Source organism: Candidozyma duobushaemuli (genome assembly GCF_002926085.2).
Source record: "Candidozyma duobushaemuli strain B09383 chromosome Unknown F_B09383, whole genome shotgun sequence".
Taxonomy (NCBI): domain Eukaryota; kingdom Fungi; phylum Ascomycota; class Pichiomycetes; order Serinales; family Metschnikowiaceae; genus Candidozyma; species Candidozyma duobushaemuli.
Window position 1 is genome coordinate 267,164 of NW_020289899.1, and position 11,352 is coordinate 278,515.

Here is an 11,352-nt window from a genome sequence, read left to right on the forward strand (position 1 = left end):
GACCATAAAGTATTAACAAAATCACCGTATCTCTGCAAAAGTTTGCTTATGAATTTAAAATTAGCATTTGTAGTTTTCTCAGGGGTGTGAAGGGACATCATGAAAAGTCGCTTTAAAAAGAGCATTACCCGAGTTTTCGAACCACTTTTAGATCTGAAAAAGATGAAGTCTAAACATTTCACCAAAAGTTCTGATCTAGTGGATACATTGACTGCAGGCTTCTCCTCTCCCAATTCTTCTCCAAGAGGGTCCTCAAGTCTAAGCGATTTGGTGGAAAGCTCTAAGTCGGCATCGAGGCCGATATCTGTGATCACGGCATAAAGACCCTCGACAAACCTGGATAAATCAACCGGGAAAGGGAGCTTTCCATGTTCCGCGTGATTTGAAATGAGAGCAAATGATGTTGCAACACACAAGAGAATCTGTCTGATATCCTCTGCACTGTAAATTCCTTTTGCTGGAAACTTGTGGATACTGCCAACTTCCTGGTCCCATATTATTCTATCCATGAGTTCCTTGAGAACTTCAAGGAAATCACCAACGAGATCGATATTCGCCAAGGGCCCGAACCTCGACAAGCCCTCTAAAACGGCGGCGACAAGGTGATGAGCATCAGAGGATTTCAGCAAGCTTTCTCGAAGTGTCTCAAGATATAACTTGAAAAGACACTGAAGAATTTGTGCCTGAAACTGAACTCGGTCTTTGGCCGAGACTGCTTGCTCCGCCCTTAACATCTCTTCATCTATTGCTTTAGCTTCCTTTCTGGCTTTTCTTTCTTTCTTCGAAAGATGAACCCGTTTTTTTTTTTGTAGACCTTCTGTTGTTCGTTGATTCGAATTATTGGTGAATGGATCGGCGTTGTTTAAGATTGACAAACATAAAAATACGTTGAACACTGACTCGTCAACTCTGTAACTCACCTTCTTGATCTTTGAGCTTAAAATTCTGGTAATTTTAAGCGAAATTTCCCCTTGTTCACCGTCATCCTTCAACAAAGCCTCGATAGTGCGGATACAGTGTGTGAACTGGTTGGTTGCATCAATGTCTCGAGGTTTTCGGCCCAAACATCTTATCAAAATCGAGAACAAGTCCTCATTGAAGTTGAAGTATCTTAATGAGGACATACACAATTCGCATGCCGCTGTGATCGATGTGGTCAATAGTAAGCAAGAAGTTGTGGGCTTTTGCGATCCTATAGACAACGATTGGAGACGGTCGATAAACTTTCGGTAATACCTCACAAAACTTTCTTCAAAATCCCTTTGCTTCGCAACTTCTCGACTAACTTTCTCTCTTTTCTCTGACTCGGATAGTGTTCTAATCTTATAGGATGGTGCTAGCGATTTAAAAACAGGTACGAGAGCTGCAATAGCTAAAACACATTCCGCTTCCACTTCGGAGCATGCATAGCGACATAACTCATTCAAAGAGTGAGAATTTTCATCCGGTTGTTCTTGCAATTGCGTGGCGAGTCTGGCAATATTCTCTTTAAGAGTTAATAGCTTTTGCTGAGGTGAATAGTGCCGCCCCTCAGCGTCCTCCTGAACATGAAGCTTTTGAGGGTTGCTGGGTTCATCCGAATCTTCGATCTCTTTCTGTGCCATTATTCTTGACACACGATGAAGTCTTTTTCCCATTTTTATTGGCAATCCCTCGTGCAAGAGCTCAGCACCAGTGTCATCTTGTCTTCTCGCATATATGTCTTCCACATCTTCAGCAGGCTCGCCCTCATGGGCAGAAGAGTTCTTGGACAGCCACTTTTCCTTTTTCGTTGAGCCTGGTGAGCGCCGTTTACTCGGGTATACTGCCTCTTCAGCTCTTCTCTTTTTCATATGTATTAGATGCATCGCGATGAGCGCAGAGAACTGAATGACAGTGCTGCAAGCGCACTCCCTCACTTGATCACCTGATACTGACCCACTGGGCTTTGAAGTGATACTGCTATCCTATTCAATGTGGTGAACTTGGAGAAAACTGAGCACACATTTGAACAACACTTTTTGTTAGTAACCATCAATTCTTAAAAGCGAACACGTTGGCGATGATAAAACAAGTGAGTACATACATCTTAACTTCCGCGCAAAAAGTACTTGTGATACGAAAATGTGTAAAAACTACAAAAGCTTCAAAACGAAAACTATAAGGGCAAAGTAATATATTGAAAATATTTCGATCATCGAGAATGGCATGGTAATAAGATGTAAACTTTCCAATCACTAAACATAGATCAACTTCGGGTTTTACAAGAGACAGATAATTAGAGCTATAACTTCAATACAAAAATGCAAAAGAATGAACATGCAATACCAGAGAACTGTGCGATTTTAAAAAAAACAAATCGGAAGACAACAGAGTAAACATTACTTTATCTAATTAATATCTCATTTACTAAAAACTTCTCCAACAAGGAGAACTGACTGTCGAATAACAGTTTACGCGATAGAGGACATTTATCGGTCAGTTTTCATCACCGAACGATAAGTAGGTCATAGTAATCAGAAAAATGTACCGCATGATTGGCACTCCTCGTTTAGCTCGTAGCAGGCGCGGGAAGAATGCATGGAGTGAGATTAAAAATTGTAAGATTAAAAAAAAGCCTGTACGACCAACTCGTATAAAGTAAGTGCGGCCCCCCCAGCATACAACTAATAGTGTTTTTTTTGCAATGCCCATGTCCACCGCCAACAGCACTCAAGCTTTCCTGAGCGTTATTGAGCAGGGCTCCACTAGAGCCGTCCTAACAAAGTTTACCAACGTATGGACCTCAACCTCTTGGTGGCAGATCATAGTTACCGTTGCACTCGGTGCTATTGTTTATGACCAAGTTCTGTATTTGATTAAGAAAGGCACTATAGCTGGCCCCCGATTCAAAGTTTGGCCGATCATTGGACCCTTCTTAGAGAGCTTGGACCCCAAGTTCGAAGAGTATATGGACAAGTGGAATTCAGGTCCCTTGTCTTGCGTATCCATTTTTCATAAGTTCGTTGTGATCGCGTCAACGAGAGATTTGGCAAGGAAAATTTTGAGCTCTCCAAAATACGTCAAACCATGTGTTGTTGATGTTGCTATCAAGATCTTGCGTCCCACAAACTGGGTTTTCTTAGATGGAAAGGCCCATGTGGATTACAGGAGATCTTTGAACGGCTTGTTTTCACAGAAAGCCCTTGAGATCTATATACCAGTTCTCGAGAAGTATATGGATATTTATCTCGATAAATTTATCGGCTTTGATGGTCCAAAAAAGTTTTTCCCAGAGTTCAGAGAATTGCTATGTGCTTTGTCGCTCCGCACTTTCTGCGGTGACTATATCACTGAGGAGCAAATTGCATTAATCGCCGATAACTATTTCAAGATCACCGCTGCCTTGGAGCTTGTCAACTTTCCTATTATTATTCCATACACGAAGACCTGGTACGGGAAAAAAATCGCTGATGACACTATGAAGATTTTTGAGAGCTGTGCCCAACTGGCAAAAAAGCATATAAATGAAAACAATGGAAAACCAGGATGTGTCATGGATGAGTGGATTTACCTCATGAAAGAGGCTAGGGATAATCACAAAGAAGACCCCGAGTCAAAGCTTCTCATCAGAGACTTCTCCAACAAGGAAATTTCGGAGGTAATTTTCACCTTTCTATTCGCATCTCAGGACGCTTCTTCTTCGTTAGCATGCTGGCTATTCCAAATTGTCGCTGATCGTCCTGATATCGCCAAAAAGATTAGAGAGGAGCAGTTGCTTGTGAGGGGAAATGACCCACTGAAGCCACTCACTTTGGAGATGATTAATGAGATGAAGTACACAAACTTTGTTGTCAAAGAATCTTTACGTTACAGGCCTCCCGTCCTCATGGTTCCATATGTTGTGAAACAGAGCTTTCCCGTAACGCTGGATTACACGGCACCCAAGGGCTCTATGATCGTGCCAACCTTGTATCCTGCTCTCCATGACCCCGAGGTTTACCCCGAGCCCGACTCATTTATTCCTGAGAGATGGGAGAACCCAACCGGCGATATGGACAAGAGAAGTTGGTTGGTTTTTGGAACCGGCCCACATGTTTGCCTTGGTAAGGTGTACGTTTTGATGATGTTTACAGGAATGTTGGGCAAATTCCTCATGAACAGTGAAATCAAGCACACAGTGACTCCGTTGTCGGAGAAGATTAGGGTATTTGCAACTATTTTCCCTAAAGATGACTTAATACTTGAATGGGATGCAAGGGATCCCTTATCTACCAATTAGTCACATTTAAATAAATTAAATCAATATCTTTGAGTAGGTGATGGGTTATCTTCATTGTCAAACTTTGCCCAGCTGGTGAATCGATTCCGAGGGACTTATATGCGATGGAAGAATCTACATATCAAACTTCGAACTAATTCTTTTACTGACTAAAATGTTCACCTTGGAAATTTAAGAGAATATTAAGCATCGTAAGTAGAGGCAGAGATATTTCCACCTCTTCCAGTCCAGTTGACGTGAACCCACTGGTCCTTCTTCAAAAAGTCGTTCTCCTCACCGGGCAAGACCTGGAAGGTGTGCGCACCAAAGTAATCTCTTTGAGCTTGCAACAAGTTTGCTGGTAGCTTGGCTGATCTGTAACCATCGTAGAAGGATAAGGCAGTCGTGAACGCAGGAACAGGAACTCCGTGCTCAACGGCCTTTGCAACAGTGGATCTCCAACCCTGTTGCGCCTTGATGACGGCATCCTTGAAGAATGGGTGAAACAATAAGTTCTCCAAATCAGGGTTCTCTCTGTAAGCTGAAGTGATCTCACCCAAGAAAACGGATCTAATGATGCAGCCTCCTCTCCACATCAACGCAATGGCTGGGTTGTTCAACTTCCAGTTGTATTCCTTGGCAGCTTCTCTGATCAACATAAAGCCCTGGGCGTAAGAAATAATCTTGGAAGCGTACAAAGCTTGCTCCAAATCGTCAACAAATTTTTGCTTATCAGTAATTGGAGAGTCACCTTCGACACTTGGACCATCCAAAGTCTTAGAGGCTCTGATTCTCTCTTCCTTAAGGGCAGACAAGCATCTAGAGAACACTGCTTCTCCAATCAAGGTGACTGGCATGCCCAAATCCAAAGCATTAATTGCAGTCCATTTTCCAGTACCCTTCTGACCAGCTGTGTCCAAAATCTTTTCGACGACAGGCTTTCCATCGGTTGGGTCATTGAAGTGCAAAATGTCCCTAGTGATCTCAATCAAGAAAGAGTCCAACACACCCTTGTTCCACTTCTCAAAAACATCTCCAATCTCTTTATCAGAAAACTTTCCAACTCTCTTCATGAGATCATATGCCTCACAAATCAATTGCATGTCACCGTACTCGATACCATTGTGGACCATCTTAACATAATGGCCGGCACCACCGTCTCCGACCCAGTCACAGCATGGCTCGCCGTCAGATTTAGCAGCAATTGATTGAAAAATGTCCTTGATATGAGGCCAAGCATCAGGGTGACCACCAGGCATCAAAGAGGGGCCGTGACGGGCGCCCTCTTCCCCTCCAGAGACACCGGATCCAACAAAGAGAATTCCCTGCTGTTTCAATTCCTCGAAACGACGGTTGGAATCTGGGAAATGGGAGTTACCACCATCGATGATGATATCGCCCTTCTCCAAATGTGGCAACAACTGCTCAATGAAAGCATCCACAGGTTTGCCAGCCTTAACCAAGAGGACAATTCTTCTGGGGCGTTTCAAATTAGCACAGAGTTCCTCAATGGAGTGAGCTCCAATGATGGATTTCCCCTTTGCTTCGTTGTCCAAAAATTCATCCACTTTAGATACGGTTCTGTTGTAAGCAACGACAGTAAAACCATGATCAGCGGCATTTAAAATCAAGTTTTGACCCATGACGGCCAAACCGATCAAACCGATATCACCACTTGCGGTGTTAGTAAGATGTGAACTTAAAGTCATTATTCTCTCCTGGGACCCCATTATTTTTGAGATTGAAGCAAAGCGAATCGACTACTTAAACCCGTCCACAATTGTATCTTGCACGATCGTTGCGAGGTTCATTCCCAAAGCCGAGAGTGCGGACTTGCGGATAGCCTAGGGGTAAGACATGTTCAATTGCTATGTGGAAAAGAACATCTATTATTGAGAGTCATCTCGTAACTCAATGGATACATACGTTGGAGCAGACATTCTTGAGTAATTAATTGATCGAAAGATTAGTTTGATTTCAATAGACGAGTATCTATAGTTTGGAAAAAAACAGGATCGAGTTTGGAGAGGCGGGAGTCGTGCATTTATATTACACACGCAGGATTTTTTTTTTTTTTTTTTTTTTCGATTATGTCAGTAGTAGAGCCTGGACTCTAGCGCCTCATCCTTTCTTCATCGGCACAACTCTCCCTTTCAATCGAGACTTATCATCTCGTTGTTCATTCAAAACAAAATGAAAATTTAATACTTTCAATCTACAAATGCAAATTCAGGTATAATCTAGGTGGCACCCATTTCGCACGTGATTTACGGGTTGATGAGAACCGCTTGGATTAGCTAAGCAATTCAGACCCGTAGACAAGGCCTGGCTTGAGAGCTTGCTTCGCGAGTTTATCTTCTATTCTGTCAACTACGTCAAACCCATTAAGAGTGCTTGGTCACAACGTATGAACACTTCTCGATTAACGAGATCTGATGGGATTCAGTCACTTCTTTCATACCCCTCCCCCACTTGTTGTGGGCATGCGGGGCACTTGTCGTAAGGACCCCACGCCTCGCTCTCCATCATAGCTCTTTTCTGGTTTTTTTTTTTTTTTTTTTTTTTTTTTTTTTTTTTTTTTTTTCTTTAAATTTTTGTACGCCGCTCACCAAAATTGACCGGAATAAAAATAGCCCCGATCTCAGAAAGCGTACTTAAGTACTATTACTGAACGTTTGTAGGCAATAATTGATAATTAAATGCACAGTGGTGCTTTCGAATAAAGCTTTAACATTCATACCTACAATAATGGCCAATCGCAGATGCAAAAGCCAAAAGATTCAAACGTAAAAAGCTGGCTTTCAGCGACAGATTTTTAATCACATCTAGGAATTACTCCAGAAGAATGGGCCAATTAAACAAGCCCCACACAGAAATCTCAAACGAGCCGAAAATAGAGTATTTGTCCCGAAGGCCACGATGTTTTCAAGGCCAACTGTGACATTGTACTCTACACCATGTCACGTGAGATTGTATGATTGAAAGAGTGTATCGCACCCATGCGTATAAAATGGAAGAGATTCGTTTGGACGATAAACCCGCTACTCAAGATGCCAATTCCTCAACCTCATGGAGGCTGTTTGCAAGACTTGGTGGTTCGAGATGAATCCATAAGAGATCTGCTTCTTAACGCGGCTTTAAGTGGAAACCTCGCTGAGCTTTTGTTAAGTGACAGACAGCTTTGTGACTTGGAATTAATTTTGAACGGAGGGTTTTCCCCATTGATCGGATTCCTCAATGAAGATGACTATAACTCTGTTGTATCAGACATGAGGTTGACGACTATTAAGAATGAAGCAGGTCAAGGATTGTTATGGCCTATGCCCATCACCCTTGATGTTTCAGAGGCAGCATCGAAGTCATTTTCATTGGGTGACAAGGTTGTTCTTAAAGACCCGCGCGATAAGCAAGCACTTGCTATCCTAACAATTGAGTCGATTTATAAGCCAGACAAGGAGCGTGAGGCGAAGTCAGTGTTCAGAGGAGACCCAGAACACCCAGCGGTCGACTATCTCTACAACGTCGCCGGTGATTATTATTTGGGTGGGTCAATTCAGGGAATTTGTTATCCCAAACACTATGACTATACCGATTCCCGGAAACATCCCATTCAATTAAGGAAAGAATTTGAGACTCGTGGGTGGAGCGATCAAAAGATTGTTGCTTTTCAGACTAGAAACCCAATGCATAGGGCCCATAGAGAGCTCACAGTTAGAGCCGCCAAAGATCTTGGTGGAAACTCTCACATCTTGATACATCCCGTGGTAGGGATGACAAAACCTGGCGACATTGACCATCATACACGTGTTAAAGTGTACCAGCAAATCTTAAAGAAATATCCTGCTGGGCTAGCTACCCTCTCTTTATTGCCATTGGCAATGAGAATGGGTGGAGATCGAGAGGCCTTGTGGCATGCCCTTATCAGAATGAATTATGGAGTTGACCATTTCATTGTCGGGAGAGACCATGCAGGTCCCGGAAAAAACTCAAAAGGTGTTGATTTCTACGGACCTTATGATGCTCAAGAGCTCTTAGCTAGTTTGAGTTCGGAGCTTAATGGCAAGATAAACATTGTCCCTTTCAGAATGGTGACTTATCTCCCAGACGAAGACAGATATGCTCCCATTGATACTATTGATACCTCTTCAGTAAAGACAGCTAATATTTCCGGCACTGAATTAAGACAACGTTTGAGAGATGGTACTGATATCCCAGAGTGGTTCTCATACCCAGAGGTCGTTAAGATTTTGAGAGATTCCAACCCCCACGCTCTCGCCAGGGCTTTGTGGTTGCAATCGATACATCTACCGGTGGCGAGGAATCCGGTGAAATTTTGGCCGCTGCTTTGCAGCTGTCATTGAATCAGCACTGTGAAGGAAGGCGAGTTACCAGATTACCAAGGTCCCTCAATGATGCATTCTTAGTTCAAGAGTTGGTCAAAGCAGGCTCTGCGGTGGTCTTGCAATCTGACACAAGCTTGGAGCCGATCGTCTCAAACGTCGGACCGGCGAACAGCATCGTGATAACTGCCTCGGCTGGTAAGGCCGCTTTCGAATATACTGTTGCAGGCAACGAGCCCACAGATGCAAGTGGATTGTGTTCTAGACTCATCCAACACTTGAGATCTGATGGCTTCCTTAAATAAATTATTAGACAGTAGATTTTATCGATGTGGATCAAAATCCATGTTTACTCAAATATATAATCCGAACAGACAATTCTACTTCTCCTTTACCAAACCGACTACGAATTACTAACCAGAAACTCCTACCCCTGATCTCGACCGCCTGATTCAAGGGACGACCGGAGAAAATTTATTAGGCTTGAACAAGAAAATGCACGACGAAAGAATTCCTAGTGTCTACCGAGTCTCCATTGAACAAATCGCTCAACAAGAAGAACAATTAGAAAAGAAGATACATGTTCGCGTATGAATCGTAAAAGAAAAACTACTGGAAATTGCCATTATATCGGCAAGACGTAAAAGATAAACATTCTGAACAATTTGGGCTACGGAACGGCTCCAGCTGGCAGACCACAACAAAAGATACATCATACAATCTAGACATCCTTTAGGTTGGTGAGTGAAAAATCAGTATTCTTCTGTAAAGAAAGCTGTAAATTCTCACCAAAGTTTACCAAAAGGTCATTCCAAATGCTTACAATTTCATCACTGGAAAAGATTTCCCAGGCCTCAAACAACGGTGACTATTTACTTATGCAAAATTGTACTTGCTGTATTAAAAACTGAACCATGTTTCTACGTGTGATATCTAATGACTAAAGAGAGATCTCTTCCGCAACGATCGGATCTGATCTTCTTCCGACACATACTTCTCGATTGTCAAATACATATCCCATACTTCATTGGCCATGCAGTCAGTTGGAGCAGATTTAAACCACAATCAAAAGCTCTGTTGGTTTGACGAATCCGTCATCGTAGTCCAGTTCACTCTATAAAATATTTCAATGAAATAAACAAGAGTGAAATCGACTTCGTATTGAGCCCTCAAGTCTTTGTAGCGACCATTACTATGAGCTAGATACCTGTTCGTAAATGGATAGTTCCTTAAAATTTTAGCACTAATCCAAACAAGCAGATCAAATGCCTCATTGGGGGGATGTGGATAGAGCAAACATGGCTTGGGCTAGTACAGCTTTAGAAATGCCGTTGACGGGTTGGATCGATACTAACCTTCTAAATGTGCAACATCAACAACAGACGAGCAGGACTCATGTAATCGCGACATTCGTTCGATCAGCAGATTACTGATTTACAAGTTTTATTATGTGAACCGCCTTAGTTGAAATTTGCTTAAAGTTGGAGCACTTGAGCTCGAGTGGATAATTAGCTTCACTTAAAGATGGTGATGTCTTCTTTTCGTTTGCTCAACAACTTCACATACACCATGCTTGTATCGATTTGGTTAGCCATACGTCTAGTTGCACTATAATGGCATCAGTCTCAGCTAACGGAGGAAGGCCTAAGTTTCTAAAACATCGCTTCGTAGATAGTATTAGCGCTACAGATTTATTGCGTTATCACTTCTTCGAATGTTTTCCAATATCCGGAAACGTAAGTGAAGCCGTGAATTCATCAATCTCTACGTGTTGCAAGAAACGAAATCTTCTGATGTAATCATAACGTAACCGTTTTGATTATTATTCTGAAATCAAACATTATTTAAAATCAAACCGCATATAGTAAGTAAACTGTTGCCTGTTTCAGGAATTTTTCAACCGTTCCATTTTTTTTGTTGTCATGGCGAATGAGATTTCCAAACAACATTAAATTTTTTTTAAATAGAAATGCATCGCACTTTACGACAAGATTTGATATCAAGCATATTTGGTTGAATAAGCCATGCTGTTGGTGATTCGTGTAGAGTTGATGGCCGCTTTAAATTTTGCTGATCCTTTGAGGATGCTTAGAGTTGGCATGTTCGTTGTGGGGTAAACCTATTGCTGACCTTTTGTATATGGCAAGAGATGGTGGATTAAACCTACTAATTGATGCTCTTATTTGTATCGTATCTGAATGTGGTGTGATTACATGGCGTCGCAACTCTTACTCGCGACATGAATGTGAACAAACCCCAACTAAAGAGGAATCTTCCCATTAGGGTATTTGTTTTTGGCGGTTGCAGTTTAGTAATCCTGTACTATACTGCATTTAGGTTCGTACTACTTCAACATCTTATAGACATCTCATGTATCCAGATGCCATAGTGTTTGACTTGGACTATACACTATGGCCATGTTGGTGTGACACGCATATTGCGATGCCATTGAAGCAAATTCTGAAGAATTGTGTGGTTGATGCTGTTGGGTTTCGTTTAGAATTGTATGATGATGTTGAACGCATTTTTGAAAAGATCAAGGAGCAGGATATCCCAATCATAGCAGCAAGTCGCACTGATAGGCCAGATATTGCCAAAAAGTTGTTATCTCTCTTTCAAGTTGGTGACCTGAAGATGATAGATCTATTCAGTTCATTGCAGTGGGGCCAAGGTTCAAAAAAACGACATCTAGCGCGAGCCGTTGAAGAGCTTAACATAAAGAGTTCCCTCAAAAGCGGACGTATCGTACTCTTTGACGATGAGATACGAAATAGGGACGTTGAACAGCTTGGT

General features: G+C 42.1%; 4 protein-coding genes across 4 annotated transcripts; 2 read left to right on the forward strand and 2 right to left on the reverse strand. All coding sequences in view use genetic code 12, as the record gives it.

Moving 5' to 3' along the window:
• Positions 1–178: 178 nt before the first annotated feature.
• Positions 179–1,832, reverse strand: CXQ87_004791 (uncharacterized protein; the record flags this gene model as incomplete). The annotated part of the gene is made up of 2 exons (XM_025483225.1): positions 179–190; positions 213–1,832. The coding sequence occupies 2 exons, from the start codon at positions 1,830–1,832 to the stop codon at positions 179–181; spliced, it is 1,632 nt and encodes a 543-aa protein (XP_025337438.1).
• An 839-nt stretch (positions 1,833–2,671) lies between these two features.
• ERG5 (C-22 sterol desaturase) lies at positions 2,672–4,240 on the forward strand (the record flags this gene model as incomplete). The annotated part of the gene is made up of 1 exon (XM_025483226.1): positions 2,672–4,240. The coding sequence occupies one exon, from the start codon at positions 2,672–2,674 to the stop codon at positions 4,238–4,240; it is 1,569 nt and encodes a 522-aa protein (XP_025337439.1).
• A 182-nt stretch (positions 4,241–4,422) lies between these two features.
• Positions 4,423–5,928, reverse strand: GND1 (phosphogluconate dehydrogenase (decarboxylating); the record flags this gene model as incomplete). The annotated part of the gene is made up of 1 exon (XM_025483227.1): positions 4,423–5,928. One exon carries the CDS (start codon positions 5,926–5,928, stop codon positions 4,423–4,425), a length of 1,506 nt encoding a protein of 501 aa, XP_025337440.1.
• Positions 5,929–7,269: 1,341 nt separating this feature from the next.
• On the forward strand, positions 7,270–8,864 carry MET3 (sulfate adenylyltransferase; the record flags this gene model as incomplete). The annotated part of the gene is made up of 2 exons (XM_025483228.1): positions 7,270–8,457; positions 8,499–8,864. 2 exons carry the CDS (start codon positions 7,270–7,272, stop codon positions 8,862–8,864), a joined length of 1,554 nt encoding a protein of 517 aa, XP_025337441.1.
• Positions 8,865–11,352: the final 2,488 nt, after the last annotated feature.